This window comes from Trichomycterus rosablanca, chromosome 18 (genome assembly GCF_030014385.1).
Source record: "Trichomycterus rosablanca isolate fTriRos1 chromosome 18, fTriRos1.hap1, whole genome shotgun sequence".
NCBI lineage: Eukaryota > Metazoa > Chordata > Actinopteri > Siluriformes > Trichomycteridae > Trichomycterus > Trichomycterus rosablanca.
The window spans coordinates 5,476,981-5,497,094 of NC_086005.1; the positions used below are offsets into that span (position 1 = coordinate 5,476,981).

At 41.7% G+C, this 20,114-nt stretch overlaps 1 protein-coding gene across 1 annotated transcript in view; it reads right to left on the reverse strand.

Moving 5' to 3' along the window:
- Window positions 1-20,114, reverse strand: part of exd3 (exonuclease 3'-5' domain containing 3) — an 81,714-nt gene that overhangs the window by 36,223 nt on the left and 25,377 nt on the right. The window contains exons 13-18 of the mRNA XM_063013982.1: window positions 19,874-19,983; window positions 18,233-18,410; window positions 17,276-17,439; window positions 15,357-15,560; window positions 15,150-15,203; window positions 14,087-14,218 (exon numbers count right to left, since the gene is read on the reverse strand). Of these exons, the coding sequence (XP_062870052.1) occupies window positions 14,087-14,218; window positions 15,150-15,203; window positions 15,357-15,560; window positions 17,276-17,439; window positions 18,233-18,410; window positions 19,874-19,983 (842 nt within the window). The remainder of the gene's footprint in view (window positions 1-14,086; window positions 14,219-15,149; window positions 15,204-15,356; window positions 15,561-17,275; window positions 17,440-18,232; window positions 18,411-19,873; window positions 19,984-20,114) is intronic.

The following is a 20,114-nucleotide window of genomic DNA, read 5'->3' on the forward strand; positions in this document are numbered from 1 at the left end:
CCCAAGAATGCGCCACCCAATTCGTTTTCAGTTTTACGTGTCGCAATGTTGGATTTCGCTTCATACTGTTACACAAAGGGAAGAATTCAGTGAGAGAAAAGGAAATCACTTCTTTCCACTTCGTTTTCAACCCTCTCACATCTCTGACTGACTGGTTGGTATTAGGTGCTTATTAAGCGGGGGTTGGGGGGTAATGTGAGGAGAGAGTGGGACACCCGAGAGAACAACTTAAGTACTAATGACTCTTGAGGAAGGTTAAATCAAAGACTGGGGCATGTCAGTGTGTGTGTGTGTGTGTGTGTGTGTGTGTGTGTGTGTGTGTGTGTGTGTGTGTGTGTGTGTGTGTGTGTGTGTGTAAGCCAACACTGTCTGAATTCCTCACATATTACGCAATACCTAAACGGAAAAGGATTAATTCCATTCAATTAGTTACACTGCACTATCACACATGTATTACTGAAATATAAAACATGAGTCATACAGCAAAATAAGAGTGTTTATATACATATATATCCAAAAGTAAGAAAAAACCCTCCTAAATATTAAGTTCAGGTTTTTCCAGGTACACCCACAGCTTACAGGTTAACAAAATCAATTCTAAAAATAAACTATATGCTACTAAATTTAAAGCAACAGTTTGATAAAGGGCATTTCATTTTCCCAGCATGACTGTGCACAGAGCTCATAGAGAGTTCATAACCACATGGTTTAATGATGTTAGTGGGGAGGAACTTGTATGAAACATTCAATCTTACTGAACACGTCTGCAATGAATCAGAATGTCGCCTGCGAGCGAGGCCTGTTCATTCAACATCTTACAAATCCAGCTTTAAAAGAAAATTTTTTAAACAATTAAAAAAATCTCAATCTTTACACAATACTATGTAGACGATCCTTTGGGAGCAATTACAGCTGCAAGCCTGTTGTAATGCATCAGATTTGGGCTGGTTTATCTTGAGCTATGTTAGACAGGATGGTGTGTGTATGTGAACCATCATCTTCAGGTCCTTTCACAGATGATAAATGAGGTGAGTCTTTGGCTGGGCCGCTCTCGGACGTTCAGACACCTGCCCTGAAGCCATTCCACCATGAAAACACCAGATTTTCTTCAAGGACGTTAATCTATTTGGCTGCATTCATTCATTCTTTAATTCTTACCACTATTCCTGCCACTGAAAGGTACCTCCATAGTATGATGCTGCCACCACCATGTTTCACAGATGATGTGAAGTGCTTGTTTTTGCTAAATTTTTTTTGCCACTTTTCCAAGGCCTGATTATGGCATGCAGCAGAGCTCATACAGTTCTTTTTAAGTGGATGGTTAATAATGTTAATATTTCAGCATGTGATTGTGCCTCTTTAATTAAATGGTACTAGTAGTGTAGATTAGCTGCTTGGCTTTGTCACTGCATTACCACATTGTTATTTATTATCTAAAAAAAGTATAAAATAATAGTTTTTGGAGGCGCTTTTATATGTATTATATCAGAAATGGATTTAAATAGGATTTTTAAATCAATTTTTTTAGATTGTAGCAGATTCAAAACATTTAAAAGCATATAAAGAATGTAAAAAGTCTATACTAAACATTCACATTAATTCCTCTTATGAATATTTAGGAATGTGTTTAAACTGACAGTCTTTAAACAGACGTGTTTGATCTTTGACCTACAAGAACACACTCTCACGCTCTGACTAACCTCAGGTTCATGTTCAGGTGTGTGTGTTTGTGCGCTTTTCTCCTGCAGACGTGACTCGGGCTGAAAGATTATGAGCTCACACAGACCACAGCGGCTCGGGAAGTGAGAGGTGTAAAGACGAGGTGAGGATTTCACAAGCATCTCGGGCTTCCACCCCTTGTGGGAAAATGTGAACTCTCGCTGTTGCTGCACAGATGAACACGTACACAGAGAGCGCCGTTTACATGCAAGACAGACGTCTGTTTACATGCAAATGAATGATCGGATCTTTATCACACAACTGTAATAATCTGACCACACGTGTTTATATAATTACTATATCCTCAATCAGAGAATGGTTCTTCTGCAAATTTGAGAAATCTGATACAGCCACCTGGATTTTTTTTTACCCAGAATTCAGGTAATGGAGCACATGTTTACCCTTAAGCAGATCTCAACTGTTTTTCTGCAACCGTGCGTAGAGAACTGGTGTGGGGAATAAAAGCTCAGGTGTACCAAAATGTCTACCACTGTGCTTATTTAATCTTTGATTTTCCTTTAGTTGTGATGGCTTTAGTGCCACCCCAAAACATTGGGTGCATAGCATTAAATCACTATAAACATGCCAATCTGCTGCCAAGCATCAAACACTTTTACATTCACTCAGAGCTAGGAGAAGTTGAGAGAAGCCAAGCTGTATGAGACCGTAATGGTAGACTGTACCATGTGTGAAAGTGATCTGCTACTGAGGCGCAACCAGAAATGGACAATAGCTAGCATGCATGCACTCATTTATTAACTTATTAACACTGATCAGCCATAACATTAAAACCACCTCCTTGTTTCTACATTCACTGTCCATTTTATCAGCTCCACTTACCATATAGAAGCACTTTGTAGTTCTACAATTACTGACTGTAGTCCATCTGTTTCTCTACATACTTTTTAGGCCTGCTTTCACCGTGTTCCTCAATGGTCAGGACCCCCACAGAACAGGTATGATTTAGGTGGTGGATCATTCTCAGCACTGCAGTGACACTGACATGGTGGTGGTGTGTTAGTGTGTGTTGTGCTGGTATGAGTGGATCAGACACAGCAGCGCTACTGGGGTTTTTAAACACAGTGCCCACTCACTGTCCACTCTAGTAGACACTCCTACCTAGTTGGTCCACCTTGTAGATGTAAAGTCAGAGACGATCGCTCATCTTTTGCTGCTGTTTGAGTCAGTCATCTTCTAGACCTTCATCAGTGTTCTAGAAGAACAGGGTAAAAGCAGGCTAACAAAGCATGTAGACACACAGACTACAGTCAGTAATTGTAGAACTACAAAGTGCTTCTATATGGTAAGTGGAGCTGATAAAATGGACAGTGAGTGTAGAAACAAGAAGGTGGTTTTAATGTTATGGCTGATCAGTGTATGTATTGGTGTGTATACTTCAATAAGCCAAGATAATAGGACCACCATCCTAAAATGTGCATGCCAATGAACATCTGTACAAATCACAATCAGGGATTTATTAAATATTGTGCTGATTGGTGGTAGTTAATCATAGCTCATGTGTTGAATGCAGCAGATATGATCCGACATAAAGACTTTAATAAGGGTCAAATCTTTATGGGCAGACGACTAGGTTGAATTATTTCTGGAACAGAAAGGGGCTCTCAGGCAGCTGTGGTAAGTACCAGCCAACAATGGGGACAAAAAGGGGCAAGCCATTAACCACCAACTTGTTCTCGGCCAGGCAAGACTTGTTGTATTGAGGTGTATGATACGGACAAACTGAAGGGCTACTGTGGCTCAAACTAGAGATCATTTTAATAATGGTGATGAGGTGAATGTGTCACAACACAACGCATCGAACCCATGTTAACTCCTGCCCACCGTTGACAGCACCTACGATAAGCATGCAGGCATCAGAACTGAACATTGGCACAATGGAAGAACTGGTCTCCACCAAAATCATGTGGACGATTGGGCATGAGTGCATCGCTTGCCTGCGGAGGGGATGGCGCCAGGATGAACTGCAGGATGATTCATCTCACGCCCCTCAACAAGTAGACAAAGGGGCTGCTTGAAATGAAGAGAAGATTCCACAGTCAGATGTCATGTGGAGTCCATGTGTCCTCTGTTTTGACAGCATACTAGGCGGGTTTGAACCTAGGCACAGGCGATTGCTGGAAAAAGCGACATCATCCCCCGTTCAAACCTCCCATAAGCATCTGACATGTCTCTCTGCCTCAAACAAAACAGAAGGTGGATTTGCTACTTTAAAATGCCCTTTGATGGAGTGGTGACAACCCCCCACCCCCTTGCCCCCCCGGACCTCAAATAACTGCAAATTTCGGACTCGGCTGCAGATATCTTTGTCGGTAATTATGTCAGAAAGGCCCCTGTAACCCCCCCACCTCTTCCCACCAACACACACACACTAATGACTGGAATGGTTTTCCCGTGGAATGTCTTGGAAAGTTTGCGGAATGTCTCTGCTCAACACACACACACACACACACACACACACACACACACACACACACACACACACACACACACTCCCCCACCTTGGATACTTCTCTCTCACACACTAGCTTTTTCTCTCGTGCATGTACAGTAAATGTGGCGACCGCAGCATCTAATAAAAACCTGATTTTGCATGTTGAGAAGTTTCTCAGACTCACAATCTCCACCATAGATCACAATCATGTAAAAGGGAAGTATTACAAGCAAAAAAGGAACCAAACAGTTATTGACACACTAACAAAGGCATTTATAATCACATGTTCACCTACAACATGTGACACACACATTTACAAGGAGATGATGCAAGACGGCACTGAAGCAAAACCGAATTCTCAACTCGTCCGTCTTTTCAGCTTCTTCAAAACACGGGGCAGCGATCTGAGATCAAAGCTTCTGTACAAACCCTTTCTTTTAGGAACATGCTCACTCCCTCTATCTCTCGCTCACTCACTCGCTCTTTCTCTTCCCCTCTTACTTCATCTTCTCATGCAGTTTCAGTTCCTGTTCACCCCCCACAGAGGGATCGTGGGAATCCGGGTTGTAGTGCCACCGTGTTGTCTAAGGCGCTGCTGATGGCTATCTGTCCTATCTCCACACTCTTACAAACACACAGCGGATATCTGATGCTAGACCAGGAAGTCTACAGAAACGGACTGGCATGCCGAGCCGCAGCCTCCAGCCTAAAACGCTACGGTACAAAGTCAGACTGCTGGAACCTGCTGTTTTTAAAGAGCCGTGAAGATACAGTGGCATTCAAACAATCCTTGATTGCCATCATGATGCCCAGTGAGGCATCCTTATAACATCCCTTATATTATTACCTCCACCACCTGGAAATGTTGACACATGCCATTTATGCCAGATGTTAAACATACCATTAGCATGTTGCAACAGATAGAAAATTACATTCATACAGCCTGTCAAGCAAATACTTTATTATTATTTAATAGTTCAGTTTCTGTTTGCTGGTGTCCAAAGCAGCAAGAACTACAGTTACACAGAAAAATCTGCACAAACTTTTGGACTAATAAACATCTGGATCAATGTATTAATTTGCCAATAAATCCGTTTGTCATATTTTGTGAAAAAAAAGTGGCATAATAATCCTAACACCACCAAAACCACAGCAAAGTATAAAAATAATTCCATGCATCCTGTAAGAAAGCATGAGCTGGGACATACACTGTATGGCCAAAAGTATTTGGACCTTGACCATGAGCTTGTTAGACATCCTATTCCAAAAAATAAACACTATTAAATAGAGAGTGACCTACAGTATATTCAGCTATAATTATCTTTCAGCTATAATAACAGTCGCTCTTCTAAGAAGGCTTCTCCAATGACTTTGAAGTATGTCTGTGGGAATTTGTGCCCATTTGACTGAAAAGAGCATTTATATGGCTGGGCACTGATGTTCCAGTTCATTCCAAAGCTGTTCAGTTGGGCTGAGGTCAGCATTTGCAGCATTAATATCCAGAACTACATTTATAATGAACTTTTATATCACTTTTACATCAACTTAATGTGTATTGTTTTCTTATAGGGCGGCACGGTGGCTTGGTGGGTAGCACCGTCACCTCACAGCAAGAAGGTCCTGGGTTTGATTCCCAGGTGAAGTGATCTGGGTTCTTTCTGTGTGGAGTTTGCATGTTCTTCCCGTGTACATGTGGGTTTCCTTCGGGAGCTCCGGTTTCCTCCCACAGTTCAAAGACGTGCAGTCAGGGTAAGAAATAGGTGTGACTGTGTGTGACTGTTCGCCCTGTGATGGACTGGCGACTTGTCCAGGGTGCTTCCTGCCTTTCACAAAGAGATTTGCAACTCTGAGCAGGATAAAGCGGTGATAATGTAAAACAGATAATGAATGAATAAATGTTTACTTATAATCTTTTCTTAGAAATATGTTACTACAATTGTTTTATTAATACTAATAAGTGCAAGGTCAAAAACATTATTTATGTAAACAGGGTTGCATGATGATTTGGTGGGTAGCAAGGTCACCTCACAGAAAGAAGGTCCTGGGTTTGATTCCCAGGTGGAGTGATCTGGGTTCTTTCTGTGTGGAGTTTGCATGTTCTCCCCATGTCCATGTGGGTTTACTTCGGGAGCTCTGGTTTCCTCCCACAGTTTAAAGACATGCATTCAGGTTAATTAGATATACAAAACTGTCCTCTGTGTGTGTGTGTGTGTGTGTGTGTGTGTGTGTGTGTGTGTGTGTGTGTGTGTGTGTGTGTGTGTGTGTGTTTGACCTATCCAGGGTGTTTTTTTTTTTTTTTTTACCCTTTGCCCAGTGAATTGCACCCAACGCAACCCTGAGCAGGATGTTGGTAAAAGACAATGATTGAATGAATGTTTCCTTATAATTTTTTTTCTTATAAATATCTTAATTTATGCTTCTTATTACAAAGTTTTTAATTAAATACTTATAGGTGCAAGGTCAAGACATTATGTATGTAAACACATTAAAATATATAAAACACTGCACATATTCAATTTTAAAATTTTTTTTTTTTTTTTAAATGGTAGAATGCTGTACCTTTTTATTTGGCTTTAAAATGATCACAAATGAATTATACCTGAGGGGGAAGGATTGATGGTAAAACAAAAAGAGAAAGTCTAGCACGAGAAAGACCGAGAGAACGAAACTGAACTGAATTGCTGCAGAGCGAGAAAGTGAGTAAGATAATAGAGAGAGGGGTCCTGAGTATGGCGGGACCAGCACTGGAGGGGTTAATGATTGGTGATGAGTATCAATGGGCCACACAGGGGGTTTGAGCTTTAGTCAGAGTGAAGGAATGCCTGCGAGAGGAAAGAGACACAGCCGCTGCTCATCAAAGCCCAACAATCAGATAACAAAAGAGTTAACGTTGCCTGGGTGGCCTTTCAACAGATCAGCCCCTGGGGGAGCTTAGAAAACCTCCAACCTTCTCATTCAGCCCCTTCGAGGCCTTTCTCTGCATCTGCCCTCTCTCTTTAACACTCCACATTCCTTCACTCACCTTCCTGTACCGCTCCGACACATTTCTCTAGTCCTGTGGACTGGTGGTGGTTAGTAAAATGGGGGACACTGTGATGTTCGGTACAAACTGGTTTTACAGCAGGTCCAAATGTTGTGCTGAATGACAGGACTGTCAACCAACCAGAGGCAAGTAATGCACAAATGGAAGAGAAGCTGGTCAACATATGAGAGAAGAAGAGGAAAAATGCCTGTCATATATACATATACACCAGTACAGTGCAATAAAATTCTTTTTCCACATATCCCAGATTTTTTGGGACGCTGGGGTCAGAGTGCAGGGTCACTCATTGTATGGCGCCCCCGGAGCAGACAGGGTTAAGGACCTTGCTCAAGAACCCAACACTGACTGCATTGCAGAGCCTGGATTCGAACCGACAATCTTCCAACTGATAGCCCGCCCAAAGCTATCAGCTTACATGCACACTAATAATACAACTGGTGATGTCATGTAAAAAGCACAGTACAGCATCTTTTACTAGATGAGGATGATTATTCATTTACATTTTCAGCATCTAGGAGACGCTTTTATCCAAAGTGACTTATGTTGTTTACAATCTAAGCTATTGAAGGTTAAGGGTCTTGCTCAAGGGCCCAACAGTGGCAACCTGGTAGTGTTGATGCATGAACCGGCAATCTTCTGATAACTAGGTCAGTACCTTAACCACTATGCTACAACTACAATTATTCAATACTTCTTACAGGTAGCGATATTTCAAAACAAGAACCTGTCATTGATGTGAAGCACCAGAAAAACAGCAGCAATAGCAACAGCAGCAATGGGTCTCCTTGGTGGAGAAACATCAATTTCCTTAACATGAGTGAATAATATGTGGATTCATGATGTACTTTGCATATTAGCCATTTTGCAGAATAGATATTTTATTTTGCTAAGAATAAAAACAGTAAAGAAATGATGTCCTACTGCAGATCCTGGGCAGCTTGTAACAGCCCTTTTCAGTGCATGTGCAGTCAAGTGAGAACTGCTGCCTCAAATTCCCACAGACATACAGTGGGGTCAAAAAGTATTTAGTCAGCCACTGATTGTGCAGGTTCTCCTACTTAGAAAGATGAGAGAGGTCTGTAATTTTCATCATAGGTACACTTCAACTATGAGAGACAAAATGAGAAAAAAAAATCCAGGAAATCACATTGTAGGATTTTTAAAGAATTTATTTGTCAATTATGGTGGAAAATAAGTATTTGATCAATAACAAAAGTTCAACTCAATACTTTGTAACATAACCTTTGTTGGCAATGACAGAGGTCAAACGTTTCCTGTAAGTCTTCACCAGGTTTGCACACACTGTAGCTGGTATTTTGGCCCATTCCTCCATGCAGATCTCCTCTAGAGCAGTGATGTTTTGGGGCTGTCGCTGGGCAACACGGACTCCACAAATTTTCTATGGGGTTGAGGTCTGGAGACTGGCTAGGCCACTCCAGGACCTTGAAATGCTTTTTACGGAGCCACTCCTTCGTTGCCCGAGCGGTGTGTTTGGGATCATTGTCATGCTGGAAGACCCAGCCACGTTCCATCTTCAATGCTCTCACTGATGGAAGGAGGTTTTGGCTTAAAATCTCATGATACATGGCCCCGTTCATTCTTCCCTTAACACGGATCAGTCGCCCTGTCCCCTTTGCAGAAAAACAGCCCCAAAGCATGATGTTTCCACCCCCATGCTTCACAGTAGGTATGGTGTTCTTGGGTTCTTCTTCTTCCTCCAAACACGACGAGTTGAGTTTTTACCAAAAAGTTCCATTTTGGTTTCATCTGACCACATGATATTCTCCCAATCCTCTTCTTGATCATTCATATGCTCTCTGGCAAACTTCAGACGGGCCTGGACATGTACTGGCTTAAGCAGGGGGACACGCCTGGCACTGCAGGATTTGAGTCCCTCTCGGCGTAGTGTGTTACTGATGGTAGCCTTTGTTACTTTGGTCCCAGCTCTCTGCAGGTCATTTATCAGGTCCCTCCGTGTAGTTCTGGGATTTTTGCTCACCGTTCTCATGATCATTTTGACCCCACGGGATGAGATCTTGACCCCAAGGGAGATTATCAATGGTCTTGTATGTCTTCCATTTTCTTACAATTGCTCCCACAGTTGATTTATTCACACCAACCTGCTTGCCTATTGTAGATTCACTCTTCCCAGCCTGGTGCAGGTCTACAAATTTCTTCCTGGTGTCCTTCGACAGCTCTTTGGTCTTGGCCATGGTTGAGTTTGGAGTCTGACTGTTTGAGGCTGTGGACAGGTGTCTTTTATACAGATAACGAGGTCAAACAGGTGCCATTAATACAGGTAACGAGTGGAGGACAGATAAGCTTCTTAAAGAAGAAGTTACAGGCCTGTGAGAGCCAGAAATCTTGCTTGTTTGTTATTGACCAAATACTTATTTTCCACAATTATTTACAAATAAATTCTTTAAAAATCCTACAATGTGATTTCCTGGATTTTTTTTTCTCATTTTGTCTCTCATAGTTGAAGTGTACCTATGATGAAAATTACAGACCTCTCTCATCTCCCTCAAGTAGGAGAACCTGCACAATCAGTGGCTGACTAAATACTTTTTGACCCCACTGTATATAAAAGTCTTGTAAGAAGCCTCCTGAGAAGAGTGGCTGTTATAATAGCTGGATGTACACATAAAGTTGTGGATGTAAATAAAGAGATCTACTTTATAACAGTCATGGTGTTAGAAATTAATGGTGGGTACCAGCAAGCCAATCAGAAATAAGATTAAATTTATGTTTGGATCTGAAGAAGCTTAAATAATAATACCATAAAAATACAATATAATATGAAAACGTTTGTCAGTGCAAATTAAAAAAGAAATCGAGTAACTACAATAAACAATCAGAATTTTACATAAACACGTGCACACTGACATTGATGTGAAGCACGGTATTCAGTGTGACCACAGAGTTATTACTGTGAAGAATAATCCATCACCTAATCATGAGTACGTTAGTGGGTGAGTTTAAGCCAGGTCTTGGCATCTCAAAACAAATCTGTGATTCAATGGAAAAAGTGCAGAGATTTCAGTTTGGGCGGGGGGTTAGGGGTCATTAAGAAACAATCAGTTGTATTTGTATGACTATTTGTATTTTCCTTTCCAGTTGAACTTGACATTATTTTATGAGCGACTTCCCTGGCTCGATGAAAGTCTGACCCTCACGAGACGGCGTGTCTGTGACGCAAATGGCTGTGAACTCTCACACACCGGCACAAAAGGCAGTGCTGATGAGAAGCAGATATGCTACAAAAGTGCAAAATCAACGACTTATCTGTCTCCATCTTGTCCCGCCATCTCTACCACTCCTTTTGTCTCCAACACTGCTGGCATCCCTCCACCTGTCGGCTTTTTCCTGCTGCTTTATTCAGCGGGCTTTGCAATCTGCTGCGTCCCTCTACTTTCGTTCATTTAAGCTACAAATTCTTTCCTAAACTTTGCATATGTTAATCAGTATTGTTAATATTTGCAGTTAAGACAGCGTATGTGGAAAAAAAACACCGCTTCAGGACACGTGCTGAAAAAATAATTTGGACTGTTTGCTTTTTTCGGGCATGAAAATACACTAGCCCACCACTACTAAGATCTAGGGGTTTAAATCTTAGTATTGCTACTGACCAGTCAGGCATATACACAGACATGATTGGCATACTGTCTTGGGGTGGCAGAACAGTCAAGATATGGGAGGTGCACATAACCAGAATGATCCACTGTGGCGACCCCTAAATATATATATATTACATATGGTTGGATCATTCACAGTGGATGAATCTTAGTGGTGGTGGGCTAGTGTATTTTAATATTTAAAATATATAAACACACACACACACACACATTATATATATATATATATATATATATATAGTCTGAAATCTTGTGCACCTGTCCAGGGACTATTTGTGGTTCAATTGACATTCCACCTGCAAATTATTCCAAATAATTGGTACAAAGTACAATTTGCTCAAGAACATATTAAATTTTTTTGTTTGCAGAACATATTTCTAGAATTTCGATGTTGTTAATGTAAACTTTACATATACAATGGATTGTAAATTAGATTTAATATATTTAATATAATCACCTTCTTTTGAAAAGAGCTGATTAAATCAAAAGCTTCGACTAACTTCTGTTATTATTCAGACCCGTTGCTCTGGCACTCTATATTGTAATCAGGTGCGTCCTGTTTGCTTATAATTACCTCTGAACTGTGTAAACAATCCAGTTAGAGTCCACCGAGTGCGGTAGTTCGGACAATGCAAACACTTGTTCACTCTTAATCTGGCATAGAAAATGCACTCCAGTTACAGTGATTACCACCAGGCAGTGACGGACTCTTACGGAGAGCCGCATCACAAACACAGAGAGACATGAAGGCCTGATTGTACAGCAGAAATGAAGAAGAAAGAAAAAAACCCATTCGACTTTTCCTACATTAGGCACGGCCAATTGTCAAGTCAAGTCAATTTGTATAACGCTTTTTACAATGAACATTGTCTCAAAGCAACTTTACAGAATCCAGGACCAACAGACCAAAAAAACCCTGTCGAGCAAGCCAAGGGACAAACTCCCTTAAAATTACAGGTAGAAACCTTGAGAGGAATTATACTCAGCAGGGACCCCCCTCCTCCTTGGGTGGAATTGCTTCTGTTAGTTGAGTCTTCGAGGGTTTCTGGGGGCAAATCGTTTTTGCTGAAGCAAACTTCATATGTTTACACACCGGAGAAAATCCCTAACAGTGTCTCAGTGCTTTCTCACATTGCTATGCACCATTGTGTTTCTGTATTTGTTGTGATTTTATGTTTTTTAAATCTTGTTACAAATAATCATTTCAGGAACATTATGCTACACTGTGATATAGTAACAAACTGTAACAAAAGTGTCTCAATGCTACGCAAAACGTTGGTGCCATGGAGCTTAAAAATACCGGGTTTAAAACTTGCTTTGAGAAATTATCTGTGTGGTTGCTTTTCCCTAAACATGCTTTTCCCTAAACATGTCAGTAATATCCTCTTAATTTTATGTGTGTGTGTGTGTGTGTGTGATGCACTGTGTTAAACTGGCACACTTCAGTGTGTATAAGTGGGCTCCAGATCTACCAGCCCACTTATGAACTGATCATTAAAAACAGTAAAAAAATAACCTACATTGTGCTTAATGCTGTTATATTATGGGACAGTGGTAGCTCAGTGGTGACTAGTAATCAGATGGTTACTGGTTCAAGCCCCACTACCCTGAGCAAGGCCCTTAACTCTCAGTTGCTCAGAAATGTTAGTTATAATTGTAAGTCGCTTTGGAGAATTTATTTATTTATTAGGATTGTAACGTCATGTTTTACACTTTGGTTACATTCATGACAGAAACGGTAGTTACTCCTTACACAAGGTCCATCAGTTCACAAGGTTATATCGAAAACAGTCCTGGACAATTTTGATCTCCAATTCACCTCACTTGCACATCTTTGGACTGTGAGGAAACCGGAGCACCCGGAGGAAACCCACACAGACACGGGGAGAACATGCAAACTCCACACAGAAAGGACCCGGACCGCTTTACCTGGGGATCGAACCCAGGACCTGCTGTGAGGTGACAGTGCTACCCACGAGACACCGTGCTGCCCTAATGTCCTGTATTAAACTGGCACCCTACAACCTACAACCAAGAACTGATCATTTAAAAAAACAATAAAAAACCCACATTGTGCTTAATGCTGTTATATTATGGGACAGTGCTAGCTCAGTGGTGACTAGTAATCAGAAGGTTACCAGTTCAAGCCCCACCACCCTGAGCAAGGCCCTTAACCCTCAGTTGCTCGGATTTTTCAGTTGTAATTGTAAGTCGCTTTGTATAAAAGCGTGTGCTTAATGCCACAAATGTAAAAGTATCAGGAGTGTCTCTGAAAGCAGACCATTCAAGGGTTTGTTGTACATGCTGTCCATTAAACAAGGGGGTGTGAAGGTAACACACTGTAGTAATGGATAAAATAATAGCACCATTTCTGTGAGACCTTCTGAAATGTCAAATGCAAAAAAATCCTCACATTACACCACTTTCTGAGCTAATATGAAATAAAAAAAGGGGAAAAATAAACTTTCGATAAGAAAATCACATGATAAATTTAATATGAAGCCAGAAATGTTAAACATTTAATAATGGAATTGAACAAATGCCCTCATGCGTTTACAATAAGGAAGTTTCACGTAAACCGGTTTTACAGTAATTTTTCAGTAGACGGAAACTTGTCGTGATCATTGTTCTAGGAAAACACCCACACAGTACAAACGACAGGGATGGAAAAAGTGCCCGAGTATTCCTATAAGCTCCCCTGCTAACGTGTATTGTCTACATTTTGGCAGGCAGCCAGAGCCACTTCAAACATTTCAACACATAGTGATTTGTATTTACCCCGTTCCCTGTATTCTCTTCACCTCATTCATTTTTCTCTTTTTATTCAACCATCCACCTTCCTTCAAAGTGAGCTTCCCCTCTCCTCCACCCTACCTGTTTACGGCCCACAGTTCAATAAAAGAGCTGCCATTGTTTCAGTGAATGCCTCAGTGGCACTTCAAACGAATGATTCACAGGAGACGCGTCTCCAGAGCGCCGCTCTATCTCCCTCGCTTCCTTCCTGCTCGTGGCCTGTGCGCTTCCCTGCTCTGATAAAGCTCATCACAGCCGGCACGCTCGGGACATCTCCGCCACCGCGGGCCCCCACAGCTTTGTGTTTAGTTCATTCTGGTCACTGAACTTGGCTTAAAAAGAAGACTGTCTGTCTGGGTCGTATCAGCAGGAAATGCACACACGCGCGCGCGCACACACACACACACACACACACACACACACACACAAGATGCATGCACTGACCTGGCATCGGCTGAAGATGTCCGAAGCGGTGAGACGGACGTTGAAGTGTTTGAGGACGCGGACGGCCTGATCCCGAGCTTTTTCAGAGCAGTCCAGAGTGAGACAGCGTCCCTCTGCAACTTGTGACCTGAGCTAAACACAACGCAGTACAACACACACACAAACACACCGTCAGAATGCAACAGTTTGTAACATGCAACGAGATAATTAATGGTCAAAACCATGACTTAAATAGTCAAAGCCCAAAGTTAAAAAAGTTAAAAATACACTCAATGCTTAGCAAGGGAAACATAAAAAAAAAACTAAAACCCTAGGGAAAAAACTATTTTCATTTTATCAGCTCCACTTACCATATAGAAGCACTTTATAGTTCTACAATTACTAACTGTAGTCCATCTGTTTCTCTAAATACTTTTTTTTAGCCTGCTTTCATTCTGTTCTTCAATGGTCAGGACCCCCACAGGACCACCACAGAGCAGGTATTATTTGGGTGGTGGATCATTCTCAGCACTGCAGTGACACTGACATGGTGGTGGTGTGTTAGTGTGGATCAGACACAGCAGCGCTGCTGGAGTTTTTAAAATACTGTGTCCACTCACTGTCCACTCTATTAGACACTCCTACCTAGTTGGTCCACCTTGAAGATGTAAAGTCAGGATGGATATTTTTGGTTGGTGGACTATTGTCAGTCCAGCAGTGACAGTGAGGTGTTTAAAAGGTCCAGCAGCACTGCTGTGTCTGATCCACTCATACCAGCACAACACACACTAACACACCACCACCATGTCAGTGTCACTGCAGTGCTGAGAATGATCCACCACCTAAATAATACCTGCTCTGTGGTGGTCCTGTGGGGGTCCTGACCATTGAAGAACAGCATGAAAGGGGGCTAACAAAGAATGCAGAGAAACAGATGGACTACAGTCAGTAATTGTAGAACTACAAAGTGCTTCTATATGGTAAGTGGAGCTGATAAAATGGACAGTGAGTGTAGAAACAAGGAGGTGGTTTTAATGTTATGGTTGATCGGTGTATTTACACACTTCTACACGCACATACTTACAGATTGAAATGGCTGACCAGAGGTAAGGATGATACGGCCTTCAGTCTGAGCGATCTGTTGTTCACATAAAGAACATGTAAGAAAAAACGTTAGCCGTCAGTCTGCACGTGCAAAACATGACTCATTCTATTAGGTGTAAATAAAACAAACATGAATAAAGTATCTTTATCTTTACACCCTGAAAACCCCCATTTCGGTGTCTCTGACCTTAGCTGCCACTTTGTGGTCGTCTGTATTCTCCAGCATGAGCACGTCCACACCCAGGCAGCGCAGGTACCTCCCGAGGCCCTGCAGCATGTTGTCACACACCACTCGCAGTTCCTGAGGCACGATCGTAGCTCCTTGCTGCTCCACGTTTCCCCGCAAACACTCGCCCTGGTCGCCCACGCAGCTACTGGCACTCTGACGAGCCTGGAAAAGAGCCAAACAACCATGTTACACTTTACACCTGTCACACTCGTATACAGCATTGCACAATTTAGGGTTTGACCACACGTTATGCACCTGATGCAACAGGTTAACAGATTACATCACGTGCGATTAAATAATGATAACTTCAGGCACGTCTGAGGTTCCTGGTGGAATTAGCCTGATCCGCTCTGTGTATAAAAGGCACATTTCTATGTAACCAAATATTCATTTGACTAATGCCAACACCTTGTAAGCAGTGTTATTTTAATAAAACAAAAGTCACGTGACTGGAGCAAGAGGGTTTAATGCGAACTGAAGAGAGTGATCCATGATCAACTTCTCAAACTAATTAACCTGGTTCTGTCCCTGACAGCTCATCCACGGGTGGCACGGTGGCTCAGTGGGTAGCACTGTCGCCTCACAGCAAGACGGTCCTGGGTTCGATCCCCAGGTGGTCCTGGTCCTTTCTGTGTGGAGTTTGCATGTTCTCCCTGTGGAATTAAATGGGTTTAACAAAGAGTAACAAACATCACTGATGTGTCATCCCCAAGCCAATTAGAAATCAGGTTGGGTCTCTGTGTGGGTTTCCTCCAAGAGCTCTGGTTTTCTCCCACAGTCCAAAGACAAGCAAGTAAGGTGAATTAAAGATACAAAATTGTCCATTACTGTGTTTGTAAACTGATGAATCTTGTGTAATGAGTAACTACCGTTCCTGTCATGAATGTAACCAAAGTGTAAAACATTAGGTTAAAATCCTAATAAATAAATAAATTACAGCTCATCTACCTAATGAGACCCAACCTGATTTCTCATTGGCTTGATGATCACACATCAGTGATGTTTGTCACTGTTTGTTAAGCCCATTTTATTCCAAGCTAATAAGCAACCAAGAGAATGTCAGAAATTAATCAAAAGATGCTTAGGATGCTTTATTGCCCTTACTCCACAGCACAGGACCTCATAGTATGGTCTGTTTTATAATCTGTGAATCCACATTTGAACTCTGTGGTACAGCTAGCCCACCACTGCTGAGATCTGCTGCTATGTCTAAAAAGTGGTGAAGGCCAAAACCCTGAGACGGATTGGGATTGGCACTGTCCAGGGTATTCCTGTAAAGACACCCCTCGTAAATCTGACCAGTGTGAAGCAGTTGAAGAAGATAAAAATGAAATGAAAGAATTTTTAGTGGGTGTCTCCCTGCCAAGTGAACTGTACTGTGTCCAAGGAGACATGCTAAGTTTGGATAGCCTTTGTGAACTGGGACCAAACACACCTAGGCGGGTCATATGGGTGGGGTAAGCAACAATGCATTTATTAAAGTAATGTCATGAAAAATATTTCAACAGCAGTTGAAAATTTGATTTTTGATGTTTCTTTTTCTTTTTCTTTTTAATTAAAAGTTAAAGAGTTTAATTAAAAAGATTTATTTTTGATATTTGATGTTAATCTTTAATCAAAGATCTGACTGTGTATTTAATACTTTGATTTACTACAATACAAGCTAAAGCAGGACAGGCTACTCCTAGTTTTTCTGAGCAAACCATACCAGCAATTCCCTCTGTTACATCTTTTTCCTTTGCTAAAATCACAGCCTGTTTTCAAATCATCAGCGTTTTATATCCAGATTTATTGCAGTAAGAATGCCTGTGGCGCAGTGTGAGAGAACTGCAGCTCATAAAGCTCTCAGTAAAGTGCAGCGTGTTCCAGTGACTGACCCGCCGGTCCGCCGCCTGTTTCTTTTTGTCCTTAGCTTTCTTCTCCTGCCCACTGTTAGCACGAGGACTCGGCCCAACCGAGCACAGATCATCAGGAAGCCCAAACGCCTTCAGATCCTCAGAGAGAGTCAGATACACCTCCAACAAACAGTACGCATCCACAGCTACAGAAACAAACAGGGGAAAAAAAGAAAAACAAAAAGGAAAGAAAAGCATTAAAAACAGAGAAGAGTAAGGATGCAGCATGAATGCAAAGTACTAAATCAATAAAGAATGGAAATTAAAAGAAAAGAAAAGCAGACAAATTTGAAATGACAAGTGACAAGAAAAGAATGAGAAGAGAAAATAGAAAAAGTGAAAAGGGTGAGGAAGGAAAACAAGTCACACAAGTAGAAATAAAAAAGGTACAATGAACAAGAATGGAAATAACAGGAAGAACAGAGCAGAGGCATAATAATAATAATAATAAAATTTAAGAATAAGTGAACACTGAGTATATTTTCCAGACATGGACAAAAAAACTACACCTATAATAAAATGATAATGACTGTGATTCATGCAGGGCGCCACAGTGGCGTAGTGGGTCGCTCTGTCGCCTCACAAAAAAAAGGACCTGGGTTTGATTCCCCAGCCAGACAGCCAGTGTCCTTTCTGTGATGGGTTTGCATGTTCTCCCTGTGTCTGTGTGGGTTTCCTCCGGATGCTCTGGGTTCCTCCCACAAGTTCAAAGACGTGCAGTCAGACCACTTGGAGCTATAAAAAATTGTGTCTAAATGCGTGTGTGTGTGTCCTGTGATGGACCGACAACCTGTCCGAGTGTTTCCTGCCTTTCGCCCAATAAATCAAACCCACCGTGACCCTTACCATGATAAAGCAGTGATAAAACAGTGAAAGAATGAATGTAATTCATGCTTATTAGTGTAAAAGTTTAAGACTGAAACACACGTGATATCTGACCTGCATATCGAAGCTGGCTGGTGCGCAGAGGGCGTCGTTCCCAGTTGGACAGCTGTTCGGTTTTGTCCAGCGGTTTACCAAGCACCTGCTGCACCAGCAGACTCAACCCTTTCTCCGCTGGACCTTCGTTCACCTCCACAGAACGAGAGCCAGTGTTCCTCCGCCAACACCGCTGCAGCTAGTTTAGAACAGACAGATATAAGTCATACACAGGTCATGTACAGTTGAATCAGTGGAGGAATGCAGGGGTGTGTGAACCAGGGGTGAGGAGAGGGGATGTTTCTTTCTATAATATTTTTTTTTTTTTTTTTTTTTTTTTTTAATAGTCCCAACCATGTGTAAACAAATTTCCTTTTCAATTAAATACATCTTCTAGGATTTGATGTTGGAACTAGTGCTATGGGGTTTTTTCATGGTTAATATTTGGCAACCCTAGCTGCAATGAGCAATGAACAGGTGGATGAATGAATGAATTCTGTACAATGCTGTTAACTGTTCGTTTGTTTATTAGGATTTTACCGCCATGTTTTACACTCTTTGGTTACATTCATGACAGACACAGTTGTTACTGGTTACACAAGAATCATCACTTCACAAGCTTATATCAAACACGGTCATGGACAATTTTGTATCTCCATTTCACCTCACTTGCACGTCTTTGGACAGTGGGAGGAAACCAGAGCTCCCAGAAGAAACCCACACAGACACGGGGAGAACATGCAAACTCCACACAGAAAGGACCGGACCGCCCTACCTGAAGATCGAACCCAGGACCTTCTTGCTGTGAGGCGACAGTGCTACCCACTGAGCCACCATGGTAACGCCATGATGGTAACTGAGGTCTGTTTTTAAGTCAAATTGAAATGTAAAGATGCAGATTGTTTATTCATGTAGTTAATTTAGTCATGTAGTTTAAGCAGGTTGTTTGAAACAGAGGTGTGAGGATTTGAGCATGTACTTATAAAAACAATTAAGGGTACGGCATACTCCCCTTAACTGTTAGACACCATAAGCTGACAGCCAAGACCAAATATACACGATATGGACAAAAGTATTGAGAAACGCAGTATTTCAGCCACATTCATTGCTAATAAGTGTAATAAATCAATTACATGAAGCAAATTACATGCTTCCAACTTTGCAGCAACAGTTTAAGGAAGGTCCTTTGCTGTTCCAGCATGAGTCCCCCCCCCGCCGCCCCCCCAGTGTACAAAGCAAACTCTATAAAGACATGAAACAAACCCAGTGACCTGCACAGAGCCCTGACCTCAGCTCTACTGAATAGCGTTGGATCGAACTGGAACATCAACTGAGGCTTCCTTGACCAACATCAGTGCCCAGCTATACAAATACAAATGTCCTTTGAATGTATGGGCACAAATTCCCACAAACATACTTCAAAATCTTGTGAGAAGCCTTCAGATAAGTGAATGTTGTTATAGCCGAAAAGGTCAATAGAGGTCACTATCATTTGTTTTTGGAATAAGATGTCCAGAAAGCTCATGGTCAGGTGTCCAAATACTTTAGGCCATATAGTGTATTTTTGTGTGTGACAATTTCTATGAATTAGCTCTTTTTCCTGAACTATTCCAGGTGTGGCTGGTGTTATTGGATGGAAGAGAGAATGTTGTTAATGGACACCTGTTGATGGACATGAAGCAGGTCCAGCACACCTTTAACCACCAGAGGTTCTTCCTTTAATTCAGGCCATGTGGCCACTAGGCTCTTCAAATCCCCAGACATCCCATAACCTACAGACACACACACACACACACACACTTCAAAATGACCACAAACTGCAATATGTTCACCATATGTTAGATCCCTCTAAAAACACGAGTGTTCCTGTGTAGGAGACTGCAGATCTGTGGTACCGTTATTT